At 38.3% G+C, this 25,758-nt stretch overlaps 3 protein-coding genes across 3 annotated transcripts; 2 read left to right on the top strand and 1 right to left on the bottom strand.

The window, feature by feature from the left end:
• Positions 1 to 825: 825 nt before the first annotated feature.
• On the top strand, positions 826 to 19,739 carry cabp7b (calcium binding protein 7b). Its single transcript, XM_034123189.1, has 5 exons — positions 826 to 1,616; positions 15,741 to 15,884; positions 15,974 to 16,086; positions 16,528 to 16,675; positions 16,765 to 19,739. Exons 1-5 carry the CDS (start codon positions 1,508 to 1,510, stop codon positions 16,890 to 16,892), a joined length of 642 nt encoding a protein of 213 aa, XP_033979080.1. The 5' UTR covers positions 826 to 1,507; the 3' UTR covers positions 16,893 to 19,739.
• An 87-nt stretch (positions 19,740 to 19,826) lies between these two features.
• zmat5 (zinc finger, matrin-type 5) lies at positions 19,827 to 23,649 on the bottom strand. The gene is made up of 6 exons (XM_034123190.1): positions 23,439 to 23,649; positions 22,406 to 22,579; positions 22,094 to 22,156; positions 21,908 to 21,988; positions 21,150 to 21,258; positions 19,827 to 21,058 (listed from the first exon to the last, which is right to left on the bottom strand). Exons 2-6 carry the CDS (start codon positions 22,530 to 22,532, stop codon positions 20,911 to 20,913), a joined length of 528 nt encoding a protein of 175 aa, XP_033979081.1. The 5' UTR covers positions 22,533 to 22,579; positions 23,439 to 23,649; the 3' UTR covers positions 19,827 to 20,910.
• Positions 23,611 to 25,627, top strand: LOC117476558 (cytochrome b-c1 complex subunit 9). The gene is made up of 2 exons (XM_034123191.1): positions 23,611 to 23,797; positions 25,305 to 25,627. Exons 1-2 carry the CDS (start codon positions 23,657 to 23,659, stop codon positions 25,350 to 25,352), a joined length of 189 nt encoding a protein of 62 aa, XP_033979082.1. The 5' UTR covers positions 23,611 to 23,656; the 3' UTR covers positions 25,353 to 25,627.
• Positions 25,628 to 25,758: the final 131 nt, after the last annotated feature.

The raw sequence follows: 25,758 nt of genomic DNA, 5'->3' as shown, positions 1-25,758 counted from the left end.
GAAAAACTCATATTCTTAATTTTAGAATGAGATGAAAAGATTGATATCACCCCCTATCAATCTCTCCATCTTATTCTGCAGCAAAAAAAGAAAAATGGTATCTCCAAAAATGTTGAACAACGTATTTAGCCTGGTTAATTGTTAATCTGTTAATCAAGCCTTCCAACATTTACTCACTATCCCCCCCCCCCCTGCAATGTGACACTTCCATTTCTGCCCCCTGTTTTATGTTTTTTTCCTTATATGTTTCTTTGTTAAGCGACCTTGGGTTGATGAAAGGCGCTATATAAATTAAAGTTACTATTATTATTATTATTATTATGAATTGATTTGGTTGATGGGGGCTCCCTTTATCCAAGTCTCTCAAAACCAAGTCTCTCTTTTTTTTATAAACTATAGCTGATTATAAGCTCCCTGGTACCAAGTCGCCTGAGGCTTATCATTACATTTTTCAGTATGAGTCGTCGGTCCCTCACCTTCCATTTGTGCCTCACTTGTTGCGATAATTGTCACTTTTATGTAAACATGAAGGCTTTTATATCTTCCCAAATTTACTTTTTAATCGTATTAACATTGACCATACAGTCTGCAATAGTGCAGAAAATGAAGATAATCTCATTACAGTTTGGAAACGGTCAATCTTCTCCGCTGTGAGAAAGACACGCAGCATGTGTGTGTGCGTGTGCGTGTGCGTGTGTGCGTGTGCATGTGTGTGTGTGCGTGTGTGTGTGTGTGTGCGTGTGTGTTTCTGCCAAATGAGACTGGAGCAGACAGCAGAGAGAGAGGATCGCTGCCTCGTGTCTGTATCAGATGAGGGGGGGGGGGGTCACTAGGATTCCCTTGAAGCTGCTTTCCAGGGAAAAAATAAATGTTACAATCTTTTCTTTGCACCTCGTTTAACGGATAGCAGCCTATCATCTCGTCAGTGCTGTCGTTTTACCTTGTAACATCCAGTCACTGGTTCTTAAAGAAGATGCCGAAACGGGGAAGTAAAGTGAGGGAGATTGTGTCGGAAGTAGACAGTTTGGAAGAACAACACGCGTTGTAGGATTCAGTGAAACCAGCAGCGAAAAGGTAGATTTACTGCGGATATTTTTTAATTCATCATCTTTCTGTTTTTATTGCAGGAGCTACATGTGGATAGAAACATGACAAAGTAGCACGTGCATCTATCGGATCGCATCCAATGCTTATTACATATCATACAATCGTCATCAGGCTGTGAAGTAAAAGTTTTATATGTATTTTTCATGCTTCACATCTTGCTTGCAGTAACCTGCTACAGGCTATGCATTGAAACCAAAGGCGATTTACAAGCTGCATTCTTGGAGAAACGCGCAAGGTGATTTTAGTATTATCGAGAAGAAAAAAAACACGACGAGGGGTTGAACTTTGCGGAGGTTTTCCTGAGAATTTGTGCATATCAAGGTCGGTAGCAAAGGGTCTGTCTCTAAACTCCGGATAGGATATATGAAGATCGCGACCCAGTTGGTTTTCCCTCGCAGAAATGCCTGTGCGTGCTGTGACCACGAGGTTCATGTACAAGGGACTTTGCACTATTCCAGATGTCCTCTCCTACCGGACCCCTGTTATCCTGCCTGAGGATGAGGTGGAAGGTGAGCACTGTTTTTTGTTTTCTTTGCTTGGTTGCATGTTTTACTGTCATGTTTTAAGAGCTGTTGTATCTAAGTGCAACGTCCAGCTCGCAAACCATTACAGGACCCTGGAGAGCTCCAGCCGATGTGCGCTCCTTTTCCACATCTACAAATCTGAATGGACACTAAACTGTGGGTCTGCTTGTAAAAAAGGTCAATAGTAAAGATATTGTTAACGAGGTTTAGAGTTTAAATGTTCCACAATATCTGGGAAACAAAGACAATCTGCATGCTATGTTCACCTTTTTAACCCCTTATCTTGTCTTTCTTTTGGTTCATGTTCTTGCTTCTGATATTTGGCAAAAAGACAAACAAATACAACATTCATCTCTTTTCTCCTTATTTTGCATCAATACAAAAGACACTACGATAGTTACAATAAACAGCACATAAATAGTTATGATTTCCAAGGACATACAACACATGCCAAGGTCTCCATACATTGTAATTAACTTGTGAGTAAACTTAATATTTTTATACAATGCTGTATCGCCTTACTATATCCATGGCAACTGTGTGACTTAATTGCAAAGGGATACACTTGTTTTAGGCAATTGTTTTAATCCAAGAGAAAAGACCTTCAGACTCAAGGAGACAAGTCTTGAAATTTGAGGCGGAATGAAGAAACAGGATGTGATGAATGGCAAACTTATAACTATAAAAATGCAGATTGCAACACCTTTTCCAGGAAATCTATGACACATAGATCTTCTTAAGATGTGAGATACATTTATTTTGACTCAGATTAAATCTCTTGTAAGACGTTTTGAATTGTAGGAAAAAACAACTACCCATAGCACAGTGCTGTTCTTAGGCTATCTAAAATATTAATTAGAACATTCTGATTGTTTTTGCTACATTAATCGAAGTGCAAAGCTGTTCAAGCGAAGGTTTTGTTTTGGCAAATGGTCCTCACAATGAGAAAGCACAGCTGGCGTTGATGTGGTGCGAAGCCAGGCAGAGTACAATAAAGAGATAACTCAGATCAGATTTGATATCCCCATGTCTTTTATGCAAAGGGGATTCCATTTCCTCTTCTTCTGTGAGCAGGTTGCACAGACCCACAAGTGGCTGGCTGCCCTTCCATAAGACACTCATTTGACATTGAAAAAACCACTGTCTGTCATGACCACATTAATTCAATTAAAAGGTTGGCTGTGGAAGAACAAGAATTGAGAGAACAAGTCAAACAGACTGTTGTGTGTTGCATGCAGGTAATGGACATATTTTCAAACTGTAGCTTACTAATTGAGAGCCATTAAATATTCAGAAAGGCACGGAGACAGACCATTCAACCGTGAATGTCTATACCCAGGGAGGATTCACTGAGCACATAATGCACTGCTGCATTTACATGGCCTCACACCTCAGCAGGGTAAACAGCCCTTGCTTCTTGTCATTGAGCAGCTCCACCGTGCAGCGTGTTGAAGAGCACTCTGTAATTGTTGGGCGATGAATGAGACTTTCAGATGAGCTTCTTTCTTTTTACAGATCCTCAGACAGACTGAATCAGCAACCTCCCACACACTGAGTGACTTCCCTTTACACTACTGCTCCACCTTATCACACAGCATGAGGCTGCTGTTGTTTGTCTGTCAACAACACTGCAGTCCACTGTTTCTCAGAGAGCATTCCTCTCTCAGAGGTCTGCAAACCAGCCAATAAATACTCTTTCATCCCCCAAATCTGTAATTACTGCAGGGCAGAAGTTCCCTAATTGCTCAACGCATGTAATTACTCTCCCTAATCATGTTTATGATAATAGCTTTTTTCCTAGCAAGGTGTATGTATATGTATATACGCAATACAGTGTAATTGTGGACAGCTTAGAAACAGACACATCGCTGAACTGCTACATAATATGCTTTGAGCGATGACACCACAAATGAGTACAGTATTCATTTTGACTTTATAGATCCAGACAAGATCAATTATTCCCACACATTAAATCCAAATGACTGCAGTTCTACAATAATGTAAGATTTAAGTTATTATTGTCTGGTCCCAATTCCCTAACTTTTGTTTTGAAACATCATTTTGGTTTTACCCTCAAATACAGTTTGATATTTACTTTTACCTGAATCATTTTACCTGCAACATGTCTTAATATGTCGGTTCAAATAAACTCTGACATCTTTTGATATCCATCTCACAGTCATAATTATAGAGACACATTTTCTAAGAATAGACTATAAAACCTTCTATGAAATTCAGCACAAATCTCTGTGGCGTCTGTGATTAAATCAACAGGGCTGACACTTGGTGACTTTGTTGCAGAGACTTGTGGTCTTGCATTTTACTGCCCACTGACACAAACAACACGCAAGGACAAAGGGACCTTGTGACTGTGCAAAGAGACACACCACAGACAGTACGTGAAACACACTGCCGTCGTTAAACAGACTAAATACTTTCAGTTTCAGCATCAGGGGTAATTGTGAAGAATGACAAATCATACCGAAAGTTATAGAAATATAATGAGCTGCTCAAAATACATTGGTGTTGAAGGTGCTGCATATCTAAGGATTCAAAGCTTTAGTGGTATAAGTGAATATGAAATACATTACAGGTTGATTTAAGGGTGACTTAAATTAGCCACATTTAAACAACGGTGAACAGAGTAGAGGTGAGAGATTCAAGCAAACAAACACACATCCCACTTTTACTAAAAAAAAGCATTGTTACCAAACACAAGCATCTTGAGGCCATTAACAGCATCATCAGACACTTCTATCTGCGGCAGTTTCTCAAAAAGGCTGTGTCCGTAACACTCTTTTTCTGCAAGACATCAGTCCCTCAATCAAAGACTTATGAGATATGTTTTTGTAAGATTTAAAAAAGCAATCCTGACGATTTAAAGTGAAAGAAGCCGTGAATTGCAGAATAGAAAACAAAGGGAAGCACTTGTCATATCAAAATAGATCAACAACAGAGAATAATTCACTGGCACATTAAATAAGTATTGTCTTATCACAAAGTATTTTGCAACCAGCGTGATTCAAATGTCATCACAATTAAATGGAATAATTATTAATCAACCGATAAACCTGGATAATTATTCCAGTAGCATGCTCCAGACTCCATAGCGACTATCTGTAAATCTAACTGTGATCTTTAACCTGACATTTTATGTGCATCACAATCATTTCTGCAATATTTGCTGTGTTCACCATAACCATATTGGACATCGGCTACAATATATATAGAAATCTCTCAGGGTGACAGGCACTTGCGCTGGACGGAGAGACTATTATTTATCCTGGCTGAGCTTTAGGGAGGCTGGATAAGTACTCACAGCTCTTAATGGAGCTGCGGTTTCCAGGCAATGTTTTTTGAGCAGATGGTTGTCTGGGTGGGCAGGTTAGTGGCACGGCTTCCTGCTCTGTTCTCTGTCCTTGTGTCATGCAGTTATCATAAACCCTGATATTGATTCAAACTACTGCCTCTTCCAACAGTGCATATGCGTACACATTTGAGCTGTTTAAAGGTCCCCTATTATACTGTTTTTCCTCAATATATTATAGTTCTCAGATATATACAAAACATGTCTCTGAAGTGTTTGGCTCCAAATACCAAGCAGATCACCCATTGTAGCATCCCATAATCCCCTCTGTTTCAGCCCTGTTTCCAAAGTGCTGATTCTCTGGCTGTTACTTTAGATGAAAATAAGGAGCCACTCCCCACGCGCCTCTGAGAGATATTTGGGTACAATGGTGCTCTAGGACAGGGGTTCCCAAACTTTTCAGCCCGCGACCCCCAAAATAACAGTGCCAGAGACTGGCGACCCCGTATTTTATGAACATTTATCCATGCTGAAAGTAGATTTAGATGTTTTAAGAGTGAGATAGAGATTATTATCTAATATATGCATCCAATGAAGCATTGCATGAAGTCTGTTGATGATCAGAGGCTGTTGTTCGGGCTGCATAAACGTTTTTTATTATTGGTTAAGTGGTCCTTGGTATGAAAAAGTTTGAGAAACACTGCAGTGGATTGTCAACGGGGGAAGCCTCGCTGCGAGGAAATTATACAGATGGCCAGTCCACCCCTGAAAAATGTCTATGCACACGTTATTATTAAAGGTGGGGTAGGTAATTTTGGAGAAACCAGCTCAAGTGCGCTAGAATTTGAAATCTGCCACAGGTAGGCCATCCAGTTATTTTAGCCGGGCCGGCTAAATAACTGTATCTATGAGGAGATTCAGGTGATAAGGTGGGGGGTGGGGGGGTTACCTTGGTTGGTTATTGGCTAATGGTTACACAACCCAAAAAAACATTATGACAAAATCTGATCAGCTCATTTTCAGACAGGTTCTTATAAATGATGGATCAGGAGAAAAAGTGAGCCAATCTTTTTTCCTGAAACTTTCAGAATCTCTTTACACAGAGGGGACACATGTGTATGTATAAAAGATGTGGAAAAAGTGGATTTTGCATAATAGGTGATCTTTAAATCTCACATCCAGCCTCTTTTCTGGTGTATTCACAGTTTTTATACCATTTGATAACTCAGTAAAAAGGAAAATCCCTTTTTCTCCCTTAACGATACTTATTTATGCCTTTGACATAACAGTAATCTCTATAATATTCATGTTCAATACATCCATTTAATATTTGTGTGTGTATTTACCCTGACCGTTACACTCACTGAGCACGTTTTTTTAAATGTCTATGAGGACATTATGCTGTGCCAAGTGTGTCCCCATTTAATGAGCAATATTAAAAACAACAAGGCCCAAAGCCAAGTGTAGCCATTTATGCTTGAACGGCTGGGATAATTGAAAATATATCTGATAAAGTCTTTTTTTGTACATTTCCGTTTGATGGGCAGCTGCTGTCCACTCCAGTGAATGTGCTAAACTCTATGTTCTGCCTATATGCCTTTATTTACATTCACTCACTTTGTATGTTAGATTACCAATGATAATTTCATTTATGCTATTACATAGTATTCCAAATCTATATAAGTTCATTTGCATGATTTTCGGTTAAGAGTAAAAGCAGACAGGAAGACTTTGTGATGTAATAATACATGCATGAAAAGCACATAAAGTATATAAAATGTAATGGATGGAGTTGTAGAAATGTACTATGGTACAATAATAATATACATTGTACATAAGACCATTTTATAACATGAATTATATCAAATGTCTTATTTAAAAATTCGATCTAACCTTGTCAATTTTACAATGACTAAAACATATAGGCCATAACTCACAGTAACCTTGCAGACACTTAAAGTGCACATGTGTTGAACCTGATAAGACTTTCGTTTTATGGCTCAACAATCGTGACTTTCCGGCAGTGACACTCTTGGAGGTCTCTTTGAGCTTTTATCGCTCCTCAGTGCATCAGTGACAGAGGAAGTGAACAGTATTTATAGATCACAGCCGGCAGGAGAACCCCCCAGACGTCAGGCATTGTAGCGGAGAGTAAACCGGATCCACTTTGTATGCGAAGCGGTCTCCTTTGTGATTACAAATGGAGTGTTGGCAACACACAAGTATAATGCAAACTATGTGTGTCCTACTGTAAATACCATACACATACAGAGGGATGTTTGCCAGACCGGATATACAGTGACTGCAGATGCCTTTTCTTACTACGTGTTCTTTTTATAATTTTACAGCAAACCAGCAACAACAAGGTTGCAACTACAGACACGGCACTTGTGTCATAATTTCTAAGGTTTAATTGTTTGCTTCCTCAGTGGTGAATGACAAATGTCTGCTCATTACTGTTGTCATCTTCACAACAACATCATCTAACAATCGTACAAGATGTTAATTATGAGACGAGATGTCCTTACTCTCACCTTTTCTGTCTGATGACAACAACGATGTTCAATTAACATCATGCTGCTGAGTTAGGACTCAAAGCAGCTCTCAACTGATTAACTTGGGGGACAATCTAAAATCTTTCCAACGACTATCTTTCAATAAAACTTAGAGGCGAGATGAGCTGAGGTTCAAGTCACCGACAAAGATTCAAGAGGCAGCAGCGAATACAGGAAATTGAAAAAGAGTTGAGGTCAACTCTGTACTGTCTGAAAGAGCAATAGATAATTCGATTTAGTCGTGCAAAACATCCGCAGGTCGAGGTATAATTGTATCTCTGCCTGCACAGACAGGTAGGGTGTAGAAGTATTAAATACTTTTTTGACAGCAGGATTTGTTTTAGCTGCAGGGCTCATGCAGGACGCCTTCTTGTCATCTCCAGTGACTGTGAGTGCTGAATGTAAATGTGAACATTTAAAATGCAGTAAATCTGTAGTAGCAAAGTAAGGTGAGGTAGAAATGTGTGGGACCTGTGGTGATGATGAGGATTCATATTTGTATTATTTATGTGTTGGTATTCTCAATAAAGTATGGCCTTGTGGCATCATGATTCATTATAATGTATTTCAGACTAATTCAGTTGACAATTGAAATTGAATGAAGTAAGAGTATCTAACGTCACACCTATTTGCAATTTTGCGAAAGCCTTGTTCTTGTGATGATTCATAAAGGTGTATATGAAGGAGGCTTTCAGTGTTACTTCTCAAGCATTCACACTAGTACATCCATAGTCTTGAATGTATCCCTAATTGACTCTTATGGATGTCAGAATTTTGCTTATGTATTTTGAGGCTTATAGTCAGTCAGAAACATCAACTTTAAGTGTTCCTCCTTACAATTTAATGGTATTTTTTACAGCCCATATTATTCTTTCTAAATCTGTATTATACTTTTGTTGCTGAGAGTCTCTTAATATCTCAGTTGTAGAGCATACTTAAGTTTGAAGCCCCTGGTTAATATGATTCATGTTTTCCACATTCAATATCAGAGAGGAGGATGTCATGGGTGGCGTTATACTGTTATTGATGTTACCACCTGGGAAGAGCTCTTATTTAATTAAAAGAGTCTGATTCATCTCCCAGTGACTATTTTAATCCTCTAATCCATTTTCTGTAACTATCTCAATAAGTGGCCCTTTGATAGGAATGTAGGGACCACACAAAGCCCCTCCATTTGTACTTTTAAGTGGGAAAGGTCGATAACAGCAAGTGACACGGTTTAATTACTTAATTTAAGATTGTACTTTCTGTCCTTCCAAGCATTCAAAGCACATTCACAGAGAGACTGCAGAGGCCTGTACTACGAAGCCGGATTTTCGCTTAGCCGGCTAACTTCAGGGAAAACTCGGGCTTTCCGGTCCTACGACGCTGGTTCTCTTTTTAGCGGGCTAGATCTCCATGGTAACTTATGCTGAGCGGCTAACCTCCTCGGGAGGAGGTTAGGTTGCAGGCTAAGAGATCAACTCAGTGAAAGCACCGCCTGCTGACCAATCAGAGCTCAGTGTGCGGAGTTTAAAGCTATCAAGTCATATTACAGGATAGAGGAAATACAGAAAAACTGCCGTTGCAGGAAAGACGGCCGGCAAAAATCACCTGACTGCGTGAACGTAAAAATTAATAGAATATCCCCTCCCATCTTCAGAGCAATCTGACTATTATAACATTAGCGTTAAGAAAGCTTACTTAAATATCTGCCACAACATAAGTAACCGGATCAGAGTAACATTAAGTACAGTCCGCGGCACTGTGAGTGCAGACGTCGATGTGTCTCATTATCATTCATATCATATCACATCATAATGTATCATATATTTCCTTATTTGAGTCAGCTTCTTGAGCCGTATCTGGCCGTGCAACACTCACAGTGTCACATACTGTATGCTGAAGTATTATTTTAAGCAACACATTAAGTTGACAAAACACTCGAGTCAAATTCTCCTAATTAAAGTCAGATCCACTCGTGTCTTAGACGGGGCAGTGATATCATAAACCTGTTAATGTACGCATTCAAACGCTTTTTCTTTTACCAGCTGTATTCACCTTGCAGGTGCAGCTATGTGGCTTTTATCCTGGATAAAGTGTTTAAGTCATGGATGTTTAAAGTTTAACTTCTTCATATTTGACTAATATTAAAGTTCACTTTTCATTCAGGAAGTATGACGCTGCGCTGTCAGTACGCTTGTCCATGTTTGAGATTGGTCGAATGCTCCAAATACCACCCCTTTCATGTGAACGCGCACCTAACTAGATAGGACACGGCTGGCTTGAGCGATCCACTTGATAACCAGCGTCGTAGTACAGTTTAGCGAGAGCGCGTATGTTTTGGATTGGGCCAACCGGCTAACTCAAACATATCCAGGTTAGGAAAATCCGGCTTCGTAGTACAGGCCTCAGGTGTCTCAGTTAGGACGTGAGAAAGTAAACAGACAGAGCCTTTGTAACAGTGTTTGATCCCAAATGCAGCACACGTGAAAACATGGAACAGTCCGTAATGATGTGTAACTTAAAGCCTCGCAGGGCAGGTAATGAGCACGGATCTATAAAGTTCAAGCAGACAAAGCAGGGAACTGACAGAAAGTTGGTTGCGCCATGGAGAAGATTGGTAAACAAGTAGGTAGTCTCACCAAGGATTCAGAAGCAGATCTCAAGGTGGGGGACAGAAGGCTGGTGGGTTTACCAGGAATCAGACGAGTAAGGCAGGTCAGAGGCAAGCAGCGTCAGAAACTGGAAGTCAGTCCGGATTCAAATGTTTGAGAGTCTTGCATGAACAGCAAAGAACAATCTGGCAGTTAGTGTGTGAGCATGAGAGGCTTAAATACTGGCTTGTTTGGAGATGAAATCCAGCTGTTTATGAGGTGGGAGTGGATGGCAGGTGGGGTGGAGGTAGTAAAGTACTGGGGAGCATCAGGTAAGGAGAGAAGTAAACTTTGACAGCCTCAACACATCTATATTTTTAGAAAGCACAGGAAAAAAGTGACACTAATACTGATTATAAATATGAACTTTGACACAAACGTAATATTTACCCTGCAGTTTTGAAAAAAATTCCTGCAAGCAAAATAACTGTTGAAAAGGACAAGTTGGAATCAAAGAGTGCTATTGTACCAAAAATAAATACCAATTGTATTACTCGATGAATATGATATTTAAGAGATTCAAAGTACACTAACAGTTAATTCATTAAAAGGCATTTACTGTATGCTTTGCATCCCCTGTGTTTTCTTTTAATCACTATTTAATCACTATTTGGCAGAAAAGTCTTTTTTCTCATGAGTCATTAACACCTGTTGAGCTTCTTTTTAAATTGAATTTGCAGGCTCGGGGTATCAAGCTGATGCACAACAGAGGTATCTTTCCTCCAAATGTAATGCTGGTCTCCACAGTCTTGTTCTGGCTCAAAGCTATTGTTTGGGATTTCCCCAATTATTAGGTGAGTGGGCTTCAATAGCTTTTTTTGTCCCTGCTAGTGACACAAACACTGCCAGCGTTCAGCTTTTTGGCATCAGCTCTTTTCTTGGATGGCTTTTATGGACGACAACAACCAGCATCTGTTGGTCAGTCAGAAAGGTCAGCATGATCTGACTGTCTCATGTTCTGTTTTAGCTCACTTGGAAGGTCAGCAGACTTTCAAGTTCTGGGTTTAGATCTCAGGGATGGAAAAAGGGGCTCTTTGATGTTTGGGACACATGGATTGAAGCTCATCACAAACTGTGTACTGTACTAGCTCCTTAAAATACAAGTCACAGAGGGTCCTTACAGGGGAATTGGGATTGGGCCAGAAAGTAAACTGTGAGCTGAGAAAGATGAGGAGGACACCGGATGATGAGAGAGAGACGTGGTTGATAATCAGTAGGTCAAACAAGCTAAAACAAACTGCTCTACATTGCAGAACTAATAATTATCAACATGCCTGTTTGCTCTCCAATAATCTGTTGGCATCTGTTGGTCTAACCTGCCAGGAAATCAATATGTCATTCTTGGATTGCCACATGTCATTATCACTTTTGATTTAGTTAACTTAATAGGTGATTTTCTGTAATATATTTGTAATTCGCTTTCCCCCACTTTGGCCTCAAGGGATACAATCCTCCAATATTTCGAATTCAAAATTCACTGAAGGGCGTCAAATATATTATTTTCCAACAAACTAAAACAAAACATTTCTTCTGTGGTCCGCCAGAATCCTATTCAAGATGACAAAGCACCTGTCACTGGGGGTTTAAGGAATGCACATTATCAAAAACGTCAAGGAGATACTACTTGATCCAGACAAGGCGAGAAACACACTCACGATTCAATGCACATTTCTTTGGACCGTCCACAAACAACAGGAAGTGCAGCCTCCATCAGATTTGAAACAAGACAGGACTTCGGCTTAAAGCTAGCTTCGGTTTTGCAAATGTATAAGCAACACAAATATAACCAGAAAGGAGCAAGTTGTCTTTCTTGTCATATTTGTTATCTTTGTGTGACTGTAATTGTTCATTTTGATATCCATGTCCAACAACCTTCTAACACATATACCAAATGAATTGTTTCCTATTGGTTCAGCCTATTAGAGCACATGTTTCATTGTGGTTACACCCAGAGCATGTTCTTTACCCTTGACTTGACTCTGAACACTGACTCAGTGTTACAGTCAATGCCATTATCTCAAAGGCAACAGCCGCTCTTCAATATTGTGACACATTGGTCATAAAAGAGGTACTTCAAATCAATATGTTACAGTAAATATATTCTTGGTGACTTGAACAATATGTTTTGGTATTTCGGTAAATGCTCTGAAACTGTTCATCCTCTATCAGCAGAATGAACCCTTAGGAATGTAGTCATGTATGCCTTGATTACCTGATGCTGCAGGGAAATCAAAAAAAATAAAAGAATCCTAATTACATGCTGTACAAGGATTTTCACGGCCTGGCCCTGACTTCAGATAACCGAGCTGTTGCACCTTTAATGCAGCAAGGTTACTTAGATTCAAGGTCTTACAGTAGAACAAGTAGAAGTCTGTTACCAGCTGTTGTGTTGTTTATGTACATTTGTCCAGGTTAAGAGGATTTACTTACTATGACATGCACAATTTGACATGATAGTGCCAAATAATTAAAATATGAATACCTTTGCAAAGCTTTTACTATTTATATAAAGGGTTGAAGGGATCTGTTTTTGTTGAGACTGTAACAGAGACATATTTTGAAGGCTGTGTACTTTAACGCACCATATGGTGTTCAAATGGCATGTCAGCCTCCTGCATTGCATTTTAAATGACCTTTAATATGGGCCCATAGGAAATAAAGATGTCAACATTTACCTCTGTAACTTCTTGAAACAAACAAGTCCATCTCTATGAATACCAAGTGTTAGCAGAACTAAGTTTTGGGGTAAATTATGTAAAAAAGCAATTGTGATAGGGAAGGGTTGGTGATATAGAGAGAACATCTTTGTTCATGTACTTTCAGGAGGGTCAATTATTGTAATTATATCTTTAAAAAACAGAAGATGAATAAATATGGGATTATAATGAAGTGTACTTTTTCAGAAAAGAGAAAGTTGGTTCCCAGGTGGTTGCATCCATGTCTTTTATATTTATATTTACACCTAAGGCTGTGAAAACAACAGCCAATGCTCAGCTGGCACATTGTTATTATTGGTTACCGGCACCAGGGGTCGTGACATTGAATCTAGGGTGATGCTGAAGGAAGATAACAAAAGTTAAGCAGCACTCCTGGCTGTAATTTAGAAGAATAGGCTCTGTCTGGTATGTCACGGTGGGTACACACAGTGTCACTTGTTAAGTAGGACCTGAATGGCCTCTTGCAACACTTTCTTCTATGTTCCCACAGGGCTAGAGTCTGCCACTGTGGACTATGACTAGTAAACTAATCTCTGTCATTCATGTGAACAAGATGGATGGTCATTGCCTGTCTACTTGTGGGTTTGAATGCAAATGACAGGTGGTGCTATCACATACTTGCTTGCAAATTACCTTTCTTTCCGTGATAAAAATGGAAAATAGCAAACAGAGTGCATTTACAGTACATACCACCTTTCTACCTTCCCAGACAAATCACTTTACTGTCATTAACACATTGACACACACATGCATACACCAATGGAGCCATGGGAGGCAATGCCTGCCAATCAGGAGCCACTTCATTGTCTCTCTCAAAAACACGAAGGATGGGGGATCGAACTGCCAACCTTGTGATTAAAGGACAATCCCTTCTAAATCTTAAGACATATAAAGTTCGAATTAAGATCCTATGAAGCTATTGGTGCAGGAGTAATATCCAAATGAATGTCGACTAAATAAAGAGATGTTTTAGCTTGTGTTGGCGTTGGCATAAAATGACTGAGCTATGCTACAGCGCCAAGAGGCAGGACTGTCGATAATGTTGATACAACATTCAGGTATTTGTTCTTCTCAACCTTTCCTGCTTCTAGTATATCAGGCTAGCATTGTGCATATGTTGTATCATGTATATGTTGGTATACATTGAATATCCTACTCGTACAGTTCTCCTAATTGCTTGTCTTGTTTCATCTAATAATAACACGTGACTACTGAGCAAGCATTGAAGGTTCTTGTATATTCGAGGATCTACATCAAAAAGAGCTGCAGAGGTGCTCTGCCTTTGATGTGAGACCGCTCTTTTTACCACTTCAAACAGAATACTGTGATGCAGGGTGAGGAAAGGTGCCAAATGGCAATGTTTATGGATTATTTATTTCATTATAAACACATGAACCTGCTCACTGCCTTCTGTCTGTGGTTATGGTAATGTGGCTGTGAAGGTGCCTGAAGGTGTTAACATATCAAACAAGGGATTTGCACAACATTGTATCAATACAAAAAACAGCATTTGATTATATAACAGGCCAGGTAACAGAATATTATAATGGTTGGATACTTTAGTCATCTTATTTATCTATTTTATTGCATGAAAAGGCTACTCCACTGTTGCTGAGCTGCACTTGGCACTGTGTACTTATATATTTATATATCTATATGAATAGTGTGTAAATAATTAAACAAATCTATGTCAAGATAATTTCTTGTCACATTAAGTGATGTTTTATTAATATGTCCCTCAGTTTGTGAAACACAGTCACATTGTGAAGCTGTGCAGCTAAATATGCCGCCAGTCTCTTTCGAACAGGAAATGGATTTCTATCCACGGTGCTGAAATATTGAACTACTCTCTCTCTCTCCGTGGCGCTGAAACATGAAATGACAGTCACTGTGTCTCTATATTCATGAAACAAACAAATGCTCTCTCTGTCTGTCCGTCATTCTGAAGCCATCTAGTTGAAGCTGTAATTGCTAACAACAACCCTGATAAACACTTTAAAATGTCCGTATAGCTGTGTACAATAATTATTATAGACATTTGTTCAATGTGTAGTGCTTATAACGCTCAGTTCCAAGTCCATTTGTCCCTACTAAAACCCAGTATCAATAAAAGTGGCAACGGTTACTTAAACAGTAGTAGATGCATTTTTAAGGATTATTTTCTAGTTTCAATTTTGGATTTGGTGCTGGGGCGTGCACTTCAGGCAGCAGGAGTGCTTATAAGGACATGTTCTAAATAAACCACAAAGGAACATATAATTGATTTGTTTTAAATAGTAAAAAACAAACAATTGAGGTCTAAAACACAGGGGATTAACTATAGTACATTTTGATTCACAGATAAAACGTGTAAGCTTGCTCACATCACTGCTGCTCTTAGCATTTAAATAGGAATTCATAAAATATTGTTTCTTATCTTTTTCATGCCTCTTACTATACTTTTTGTAACAAGACATTTTATTAGTACTGCTCCCTTTTCCGAAAGCATACACATATCAAATTAAGAGGGATTATTCTTTATGAGCTGTGACTCTGAGTTAAATTGCCTTGAATTCTTTATTCCATACATTGATTGATTGATTGAAAAGTGTATTAACAGCTTGTATATTGGGTACAGTACAGTACAGCTCAAAACATACAATTGTTAAGGGGATGCAGACCAGAGAAAGACTTTCGTCTTGTTTACATCAGGGTCCCCCATTTCCAATTCATCATAAACATAATTATAAACAGCTTTAAGACTCTCTAAATTCTTAAAACAAACGTGAACCCATAATTCAAATCAACATGTTTAGCTGAGTCAACCCACTGTTGCTCACATAGTGAAATCGTAAGCAATGTCTCCTTCCTCTCAACATAACGTAACATTATTTCTGCCCTTTTTCTCCCAACAGAGATCCGTGAGGCGTTCAAAGTATTCGACCGAGATGGGAATGGTTTCATCTCAAAGCAGGAGTTGGGGATGGCCATGCGCTCGCTGGGCTACATGCCCAATGAGGTGGAGCTGGAGATTATCATCCAAAGACTCGATATAGATGGTATGTGTATCTCTCTTTCTCTCATCGAAAGCCAGTTGCATATAACCCAACACATATACTATACAGTGACATCTTTGTATTTCCTTTAGGTGACGGTCAAGTTGGCTTTGATGAATTTGTCACATTGCTTGGTCCTAAACTCTCTGCTGCTGGCATGCCGGATAAGTTCCACGGAGCAGACTTTGATTCAGTGTTTTGGAAGGTAAACATTGTCATCATTATCAGTGCTTTATAAGTGTACATTTGTCTGTTCTCCGTCCTCGTTTGAGTTAGTTCCCTTCTGGTTTTTCTGATACAAAGCCATCTGTTGCAATTCTAATTACAATACAGAAGTTACTGATGTAAAATCTAATCATTTAAACAACATTATTCTTACATTACGAATTATGCTCCTCTGACTCACTCAAAAGCACATTTCCACACAGCCTTGACATACTGTATTGATCTAATGACATTACTACACTTGCAGTGTCTTCATATCCTTGCGTTTAGTTGCATAATCCAATGAATCAGTTCACCATGCGCTACCTTATATGCCACTATTAATTGATGTCCCACAGCTGATTTGCGTCACTGAGGTGTTCTGAGACAGAAGCTCTTCCGCTGCTAATTAGACCTTTCTTGGTGTTTTATGTGTCCCCAGTGTGACATGCAGAAACTGACGGTGGATGAGCTGAAGAGGCTGCTTTACGATACTTTCCGCGACCACCTCACCATGAAAGACATTGAGAACATCATCATGACAGAGGAGAGCCACCTGAACAGCCCAGAGTCCCACGTGGACATAGACAGTAAGTTGCACATTTTATTACCTACATTTGTTGTATTCTGTTGAGACTCTCAGACAAGCTAATGTTTTGACTTTTAAATCTTTCCCCAGCAAGCCCAACACAACAGGAAAAACACACATGTGTGCGTAAAAGCCTGATTTGTGCCTTCGCCATTGCATTCATCATCAGCGTCATGCTCATTGCAGCAAATCAAATGCTCCGCAGAGGAATGAAGTAAATACGACTCCAGCTGGATACAGAGATACTTAAGAACGGACAATGAGAAATCAAACATTAAATCAAAACACTTGTATGGTTTTGTTGAATGTTTTCAACACACAGCTTCTCTCTGTAATAGGTGCAATGATGTCATTCAGTGGTTTTATATTGCCACAAATTGTAGCATAACCTGGTTAAAAAAAAGAAAGGCATTTCAAGGGCTGATTAGTATCCTAAAACAGTAGGTTGTGAATCAGATTTCTGAAGACATTATATTGGAAAGCAGACTTTAGAAGTATGTGCTTAGTAATAGATGTGCTGTGTCTGTGTTTATCAAACAATTAATGTTGTTGATGAGAAGTCTGCCGTTTGGAATGCACCCAATAATGAAAATTACTGAGGATAGTAATAAAGCAATACGCACGTGTTGATGCGCTGCATATTAAGTAGCTTTAATTCACTCTCAGCGTAATTGTTTTTCTTTTAAGTCTCTGTATTAGTGCCAGTATTTCCAGTCCAGAGGTCCAACTCATGTCAAGAGTAACACATCGTTACGAACCATCTGTGACCTAAATCTTAACAAAGGAGAAGCCACATTAATTCAAAACACAAATGTGTAAAAATATTACAATTATTTCTACAACTGTTTAACCATGCTAGCTTCATGGCTCTTGGGATGGCAGTCGATAGTTCATCACTTTGGTCTAAACTGTATGGATGTCATTCTGAACAGACACTCATTGCTCCCAGGGAAACAATGCAACTGACTTAAGTAATCCCCTGATTTTCTCCGTAAAACCACCAGCAGATCGAAGTTTTCTTTTGAAAAATCTCAACATCTACAGGATGATTTATCAAAAGATGTAGTAGAGACATCTATGGTTCCCAAAGGATGCACCCCCATGACTGTGATGATGCTCTGAGTGTGTCTCAGGATGAATTGTGGTGATTCACTGACATCTCATATGGTAATGTTCAAATCAAGCTCAGCTGTACTTTGTGCTTAGTGCTACTATAACATCAGCATGTTAGTATTGGCAGTATTGGCCCATGATATTCAAGTCAGGAAAATAGTATGTTCCTCCAAAGTTTCTATTGTGACATTGAGAAGCCCTACATTTGGAATAACTGGTGAACAGCACTGTTATCTGGAAAAGAGAGGGTTTGAAAGACATGTGGACACAGCCGGTAACCCTCCATTCAGCTGAGCCCAAAAGCCCTTTCTAAATAAATCACAGCAGACTAAAACATTTACTGGTTTGATTTGAAGCTGAGAGCTGAGCTCAGTGAGATGTATTGGCTGAGAATTGAGATGAAAATGAAACAGCTGTTTCACAAAAAATGTAATGTAGTAGATTTAAGAATCAAACTGAAGTGTTTCATCCTCAAAATCTGCCAGTGATACATGCACAAAGCTGCATATTTCAAATCTGTGCAATAGCATCCAAAAAGAGACATAATGAGTCACAGGAAAGACAAGTGATTATCTGAGCTAGCAGCTGTAAATAGCGTTAACCATTACAAGTCAAATGTTTAGACAGAATGACACATGACGATAAAGGATAATCCGTTCACAACACTTGCATGTACATTAAAAGTATATTCTGTGTTCAATGTGTTTGAGATCAAATGTTGAACCCTGGTGTATGTATTGAAATAATTATGCAATTTGTATAGTAATCATTGCAAAAATCTCAGTATTTGACATTTTCCTGTAAATGTCGATTTATGTGGACGTGCAGACCATATCAAAAATACTAAATACTTTGGAGTATGCTGTGAAAAATAATTTAACATATCATAAAAAATGTTGTTTTCTGGTTTTTACATGGACCACCAAAACAACATGTTTAAAGTATAACATGGTTATATTTTCTTACTTGGAAAAGTGATACATTAAATCTATGTGATTTTATTGAATGTAAGCATAATGTTTTTTATAAAACAAACAATACGAAAAAATATATTTCAGGTTTCTGATATAATTTCCAGGTTGACTGGACATTCAGATGCAAGTAATTGTGTGTCACACACTAACATTAACATTTCTTATTTGGTAATATTCATTTTTCAAAATGTTTTATCAAATTTTTGTCGAATTCAATACGTTTTACAAATTGCTATATATTTTTTCTTGCTCTTTTTATCTTAAAGCTATATCATGAGAGGAAACGTACGAAACAGCGAGTATCATTCTGGCAATAAAACAGATATTTTATCTCAAATACAGTAGCTGTTTATGTATGAACTTCTAATATGACATCACATTACCTCTTTATGTGAACATCATGTAAGGTATGGATTTTGTGTGAATGTAAAATATAGTTATTGTGTCAAATATTGTCTTAAGAGATATAAGCAATTATTGTGTCCTATTCTGTATGTTACAGTGCTTTAATTAGCAGATTTATGTGCACTCTGTTCAAGGATTGTCTTTATTGTTATGACTTTGATTCAGACTGTAGTGTTCTGTTTGTGCCTTTGTCTTTTGAAGTAAGATCTGCGCTCTCATGCCTTGACTTTAGAGTAACTTTAGAAAACTTCTAAGAAGAAATGTAAGTCCATTTTACTAAATCATTGCTTAAGACAAAAATGAATCTGATGTATTTTCGAACTGAAATGACTCATTAGTAATTCAATTACCAATAAGTATTGATGTATTATCTTTCTCTCTTCCATGTTCTTGGTAAAGATCTCTCTCACTTCTGGTAAATGATTGTATCATCCTGCTGTTGACATTACTAGTAATTTAATGTTTAGATTGAGAATACCAAGCGCTGTTTTATTTCTGTAACCTCCCATGTAGAGGTTACTGCATCAAATATACACTACTGTAAGTGTTGTTTGTATGCATGTATCAAATAAAAATCAAAGGCACTTAAAGGGGTTTGCTGTTTTTTTTCTGTGTACAAATGTGACCTTTGTTGCAAATAAAAGGAACATAAGACCAATTTAAAAAAACAACATTTACTGTGAACAACAGAACAACATAATTGATACTAACATCAAGTACAGAGAATACGTGGGTGCTTTCCAGGATCCACTTTTAAATAAATCCACAAGTTGACAACTTAAATGACTAAATATGAGTTATTCAACTTCTCTTTTATAGCCTAAACCCATATTGAAATGCATCTTTTAGAGTATTATCCAAAAATATGTTATACCTAAATCTGTGTCTCTCTCACCAACATGCACTGCGTACTTGTGATATCCATCAAACTTTTTGTGTGATTTTGTCCTCATTAAAGATTCGCAAAAACAATTTCTAAATGTTGATACAAAAAATAACTCACAGTTTACATTCATGTTTGCTTTCTTCTTCACTCTCTTGGTTGTGCATCTGTTCTCATGTGTATATGATAAAACAAAACAGGGCCCCTTTAAAGTCAGAGATATATTCTGGCCAAGACAGCAGATTAATAGTTAAATCAAATAATACAAAACCGAAATAAACTTAACGCAATGAAATTCAGCAAAACCCATTATGAGAAATACATTAAAGGGACTTTATAAAGGCCAAAGACAATTACATTTATCATAACATTTGAAATGCTTTATGATAACTATGAAAGCTTTTAGCATACAAATTAATCGAGATCATTAGGTTGCCATCTTTACTATTTAGGAAGTAGAGTGGTGTTTTGGTGCTGGCTGGGTTATAAATTAAAATCAGACAGATCATTGATTCCCCCGGTGACGTAGCAGAGGATTAGAATTTAACAAAAAAATAATTTCCATCTGCTCAGCAATGCTCCATTCTTCATGACATCAAATGTAACTCCTTAGGGGAGTCTCATGGTAAAGGCACTCGACTTCACATTAGCGAAGCAATCAACAACAGACTGCCAAAATGTCAATCATGAGATTCATTATGCACCTCCTGTATGTCATTCCAGGTTTACCTTCCTATGTATGAATCAATTAAATATCTAATTTAAAACTAAAAAAGACATCTCATATGTATTCTGTACATTTAATTCTACCAATGTTGCATACCAGCTTAACAGTGATGTGAACCACAAAGTGAATATCAGTCAGCCCCATTCTGAGTTCACTTTGCCTTTCCACCCGCTGGGAGGAGGAGGAAGAAGAGAGGGCGGGAGGTCATGGACGGAGAGGAGCTGTGGAGGTATGTCACTTTCTTCTTGGACCTCTTCACTGTCGTCCTTATCTTTTAGATCTCTGAAGAGATAAATAATTAAAAAGTTGAATTTTAAATTAAGACGAATCATTAGCAATGTATGAATAAGCGCCAAAAGGTGAAGTTGCATACCCCTGGTTACCGAGGGCACTTCGCCTCTTCTCCCTTCTGGAGAGCCAGTCCTCTACACAGCGCCCCGGCATCCTGCTGTCTACAGCATCCTCTCTGAGACGTCTTTCATCTGAAAGAATTCAATCGTACTCCTGTCAACTAGAACCTGCCACATATTTTAATAATCAAGTGTCATTCATGCAAAAATCGCAAAGAATACTATTTGCATCCTCTTAAATTGGAGAATCCTTGCTTTTCCTCAGTTTAACATAATATTATACTGAATACATTTTAGTTTTGGACTGACAAAGTCCAAAACATTACTTTGGACTTGAGAAAAACACATTTTTCACTATTTATAAAGATTATTGATGATGATAATAATCATTTCTTGCAGCCATACTGTCAGTCGATCACGACAAGTCAGCTGGACCAAATGTGCTTGACAATTTAGTGTATAATATTATTATTTTTTAGGGAATGCATCAGAAAATGCTAACCCTAGGTACCTTTTGTTGAAGAGGGTTTAAACCTTCCTTATGCAGGATTACATTTAAGATATTAAAAATATGCAATGTGTTGGCCATTGGTAACATGGTTGTTAAATATTGAATGACCACCTACTAATTAAAGAATTATTTAGATAATATTATATATAATTGCCAATGCCATGTGTATTAAATGTGTAGCACATTGTTTGTGAGGAACTGTGTTGATTTCATTTAAAAAACATATCTTAATCACATGGTAAACATCATTTCCATTTGGTTACAGCTTACCTTCCACCTGTCTTTGTAGGTGAAACATATCTTCTTCAGACATGTGAGAAAACCTGCAGTTAGGGCCGAAATCACATATTCCTGAAAAAGGACAGGGAAAATAATTATTATTACAATAACAAAACATGCATTTAATATCATTTCCTGGTCATTGGATAAATGTATGGTTGAATTGCTTTAAGTTACCTTTTTGGAGAAACTTCCTGCAGGGTTTCTTTAATTGCTCATCACACAGAATAGCTGAGGAGTCTGTAAAAACACAAATTATAGTGTTGCCAATGGCTGTATATATAACCTTCCATCATAATATAAGCAGATGGCCAGCCAATATGAGATAATGAAATGTAAGCAAGCTTAATTCTCCAATCAAAATCTCAAATAGGTTGAAGGCATATCATTCTAAATAGCAATTTGTAATGTTTAGGATCACTGTATAGTCTAAAACAAACATTTACAATCACATCTCTCTCAGGTCTAAGGACAAACTGCAAGTCTCACCTCTGAAATAGTCGTACCAGGCCTTTTTAGCTCTGTGATGCTGAACACCAAACAAATGTTTCTTCCTGTTGTGCATGTTGTCCTGAAAGGACCGGTCACAGTAGTCACAGTAGTATCTCCTTCCCATGGTGCAGGTTATGTGCTCAAACCAGCAAGATGTCACCTTTTAAATGGCTATGGACAGTAAAGAGAAACAAAACACATTCACATAACTGCTGGGTCACAACATGGTGAGAATAGCTGTGCTGAATTAAATGTTTCTGTATCGTACATTAATTGACTGTGATTGTGCACAAACTGATCCATTAACAAAACATGTGGTCTGTCCAGAATAAAGGGCGTTAAAGTTCAACTGCACGTGTACAATTAACTATTATGTTGTTAATCCATTACTCAACTAATCTCTTCAGGACTGAAAAGCCCCCCCAAAAATAAAAATGCCATCCTGATACAGTTAAAATTACATAGCCGACCCAATTTACAATTCATATTTGTCACAGAATTATTATTTTTTTGCATTTCAGAATTTCGCATCAATGCAAGTTTGTTAACATCTACATATAGTAATTCGGATGTCATATGGTTGTTTACTTTCGGATCACATACTGTTATAATGCTATAATTTTCATTAAAAAATATGGCACAAGGCTTAAAACGATTAAATGGGTGGCAAACACAGGAAACAACCTGATCTAGCCTACAATCAAGAGCACCAGGAACATTATCTAACGTTTACTGCCATCTGCTGGTTTGGTCATGGAAGTGCCTTTATTTTTAATAGTATCTGGTATGACTTCCTATTCCACTGTGATGATACAAATATGAACATATTAAAGGTGAAATATTCTGAAATGTAAACGTGCAGTTTGATGCTCATGTAAACTCTCCCCCAATAAGCAAACGCTAACATCCATAATCATTGGCTCATAGCATTGTTCAATCAGAATAGTTATTTTAACGTTACATGCTTATTGTGACATCTGTAAACGTTAAACCCTGTGTATATTACATTTAAAAGCCAAATACAACAAACCATTGGCGAACCATGATGTCATCCTCCGTGCTGTTTGCTTTGAATCCACATTGTGTAGCAAACTGACGTGAACAACAATGAAATCTTACAGTAATGCTATGCTAATCGTTTGCTAACCATTCCCCAATGATACGGTGTCTTCGCAGGGTCAAAAAGCGAATCGACCCACTCTTGGACCGGAAGCGTGTCACCTCAGCTTCCGTCAATCCACCGAAGACATGTCGCTGGCTAAGTCCGTCTACAATCTGCTCTTCAGGAGAACGTCCACTTTCGCCGTGACCATCATGGTTGGAGCGGTCTTCTTTGAACGACTGTTTGACCAAGGTGGTGACGCAATTTTCGAGGAACTGAATCGCGGGGTAAGTGTTTCCTTTTGTGTTATAATGCCGATGTTATCCTGACCTTGCAAGCAGAGGGCGAAACGGCGCTAGTGTTAGCTAAACTAACCTAGCCTCCCTGCTAAACCGAGCATTTGCTTCCTTTTTTACAAACCATTACAACCTCATAAATATTGTAACCTACTTACCCTAACTACCAGGATATATTTTACATTGTGTGCACTTTTTTAATGTATATAGTACACTACAGTGACGTGCGGTGAGGTTCATGGCTGGTGAGGCACTGACTCTTTCAGAGTCAGATTTACAAATATTATAGCCTATTTTGACCTTAATCGAAATATTCTGTTATTTTCAAAAGCTTTTTTAGTCTGATGCTATGATTAATTTTAAACAGACCGATCAACAAAAGGATACCCAAAATCTAAATATTGGATTGTTCTTTCTAAGTAAGATCCCATTTTCATTACAGTTGTGGTCTTACCTTGACTTGAAGATGAATATAAATCCATGCTATCCTTCTGGACAACAATCTCTATTACTGTTTTGTAAAAGTCCTCCTTATCTTCCTGTAGTTTCAAAAGTCTAGTTTGTTGTTTGCGGTAGAATAACAGTAGCAACAAGAACCTGTGGGCTCACGTGCGCCCCCTTCAGTGCGGCAGAGGTTATGGCTGCCTCTCCTGGTGATTTTTTCATTGCCGTTGTACGATGAGACCAGCGAGCCTAAATATCATATATACGTGAAATAAGTTATTTTAGAGACTATGGATGGCGAGGATAAATGTAATAAAGGGATCTACAAACATTACATTGGTGACCTACAGTGAGATGGGAACAGGCATGCGCTTAGGGCCCGCTTTCCAGCCAGTTTCTGTGGGGTGACGCATTCTGAATTGAGGCAGAGCTCATCTGTGCCTCGCCTCACCTCACCCCACAGTAAATGGCTTGAGCGCGCTCACAAAATAAGTGGCCGCGCTAAATTAGTGCCCGTGCTCCAGCAAGTTACTGTGGGCTTACGTGAGGCAGTGCTCGTGCCTGCCTCACTTCTCATCGCTCCCATAGCGGAGCTCGGCAAATTTGCTGATTTTGACTATAAAATGCGATTGGAATCATACATAAATCACATTTACACAAGATCAGTGGAGACATTTTATTATTATTATTATTTAGTTTTTCTTTAATTGTTTTTCCGTTACATTGGAGTATGACAGGTGAGGCTCTGCCTCCACTGACTGCACTATCTTTATACGTTTCTGTCCCTTCAGTAGATTGGTATGTTAGAGAGTATTCTAATGTATTCTGTATATTTAATAGTGTGTAGAAACTCTTCTTAATATGTATTTTCTAATGAGAATATGTATATATATTTTTTTTTTTTTTATTCGACTTTTAACAATTGTTGTTATTCTTGTACATTGACAGTCAAAATGCTTCTGTGACAAAACAATTTCACAACTTGGGATGAATAAAGTATCTGTCTCTGTTCACATGACATGTCTAACGTTGCATTATATGTACTTCTTTTTAGAAACTTTGGGAACACATCCAACACAAATACGAGATCAAGGAGGAATAGGTCGGGTTACCTAAGGCTGAAGTGCAACTGTTGTCACACTTCCATTATCCATTCTTCCTGGACTCCACACCTGAATCAATCATCAGTCAACATGGACAATGTGCTCAAAAGTCATGCCAGGTGGGACCTGTGAGAGCCGCTTGACTGTCCAGTCCACCTTGAAGATGGAGCAACGGTTCCTGTCACCTCGTCCCCTCCCTCCTGTTGTTAGATGTAATGTCTACGTTCCCCCCACAGATTGTAAATGCTTAAATTAAACATGTTAATGACGTACACACCTTGCAATGTTTTGATTGATCATATGGCTTGCATATGTCAAAGCATCTTAGATTAGTTACACTGTCAAAGTACTTTTGTTTGACTTACTAGCATTTTCATAAGCACCCTCTCTAGCCACATTAGGTCA

The sequence above is a fragment of the Trematomus bernacchii genome, unplaced genomic scaffold (assembly GCF_902827165.1).
Source record: "Trematomus bernacchii unplaced genomic scaffold, fTreBer1.1, whole genome shotgun sequence".
Lineage (NCBI taxonomy): Eukaryota > Metazoa > Chordata > Actinopteri > Perciformes > Nototheniidae > Trematomus > Trematomus bernacchii.
Note: the sequence above shows the minus strand (reverse complement) of the source record. Positions and strands in the feature narration are given on the sequence as shown.

Coding starts and splice junctions, on each gene's coding strand:
- zmat5 (XM_034123190.1), bottom strand. CDS start 22,532: ATGGGAAGGAGATACTACTGTGACTACTGTGACCGGTCCTTTCAGGAC. Junction 22,157..22,405: donor CTGGTACGACTATTTCAGAG/GTGAGACTTGCA, acceptor GTGTTTTTACAG/ACTCCTCAGCTATTCTGTGT. Junction 21,059..21,149: donor AGTGCCCTCGGTAACCAGGG/GTATGCAACTTC, acceptor TTATCTCTTCAG/AGATCTAAAAGATAAGGACG.
- cabp7b (XM_034123189.1), top strand. CDS start 1,508: ATGCCTGTGCGTGCTGTGACCACGAGGTTCATGTACAAGGGACTTTGC. Junction 15,885..15,973: donor CCAAAGACTCGATATAGATG/GTATGTGTATCT, acceptor TATTTCCTTTAG/GTGACGGTCAAGTTGGCTTT. Junction 16,676..16,764: donor GTCCCACGTGGACATAGACA/GTAAGTTGCACA, acceptor ATCTTTCCCCAG/CAAGCCCAACACAACAGGAA.
- LOC117476558 (XM_034123191.1), top strand. CDS start 23,657: ATGTCGCTGGCTAAGTCCGTCTACAATCTGCTCTTCAGGAGAACGTCC. Junction 23,798..25,304: donor TCGAGGAACTGAATCGCGGG/GTAAGTGTTTCC, acceptor ACTTCTTTTTAG/AAACTTTGGGAACACATCCA.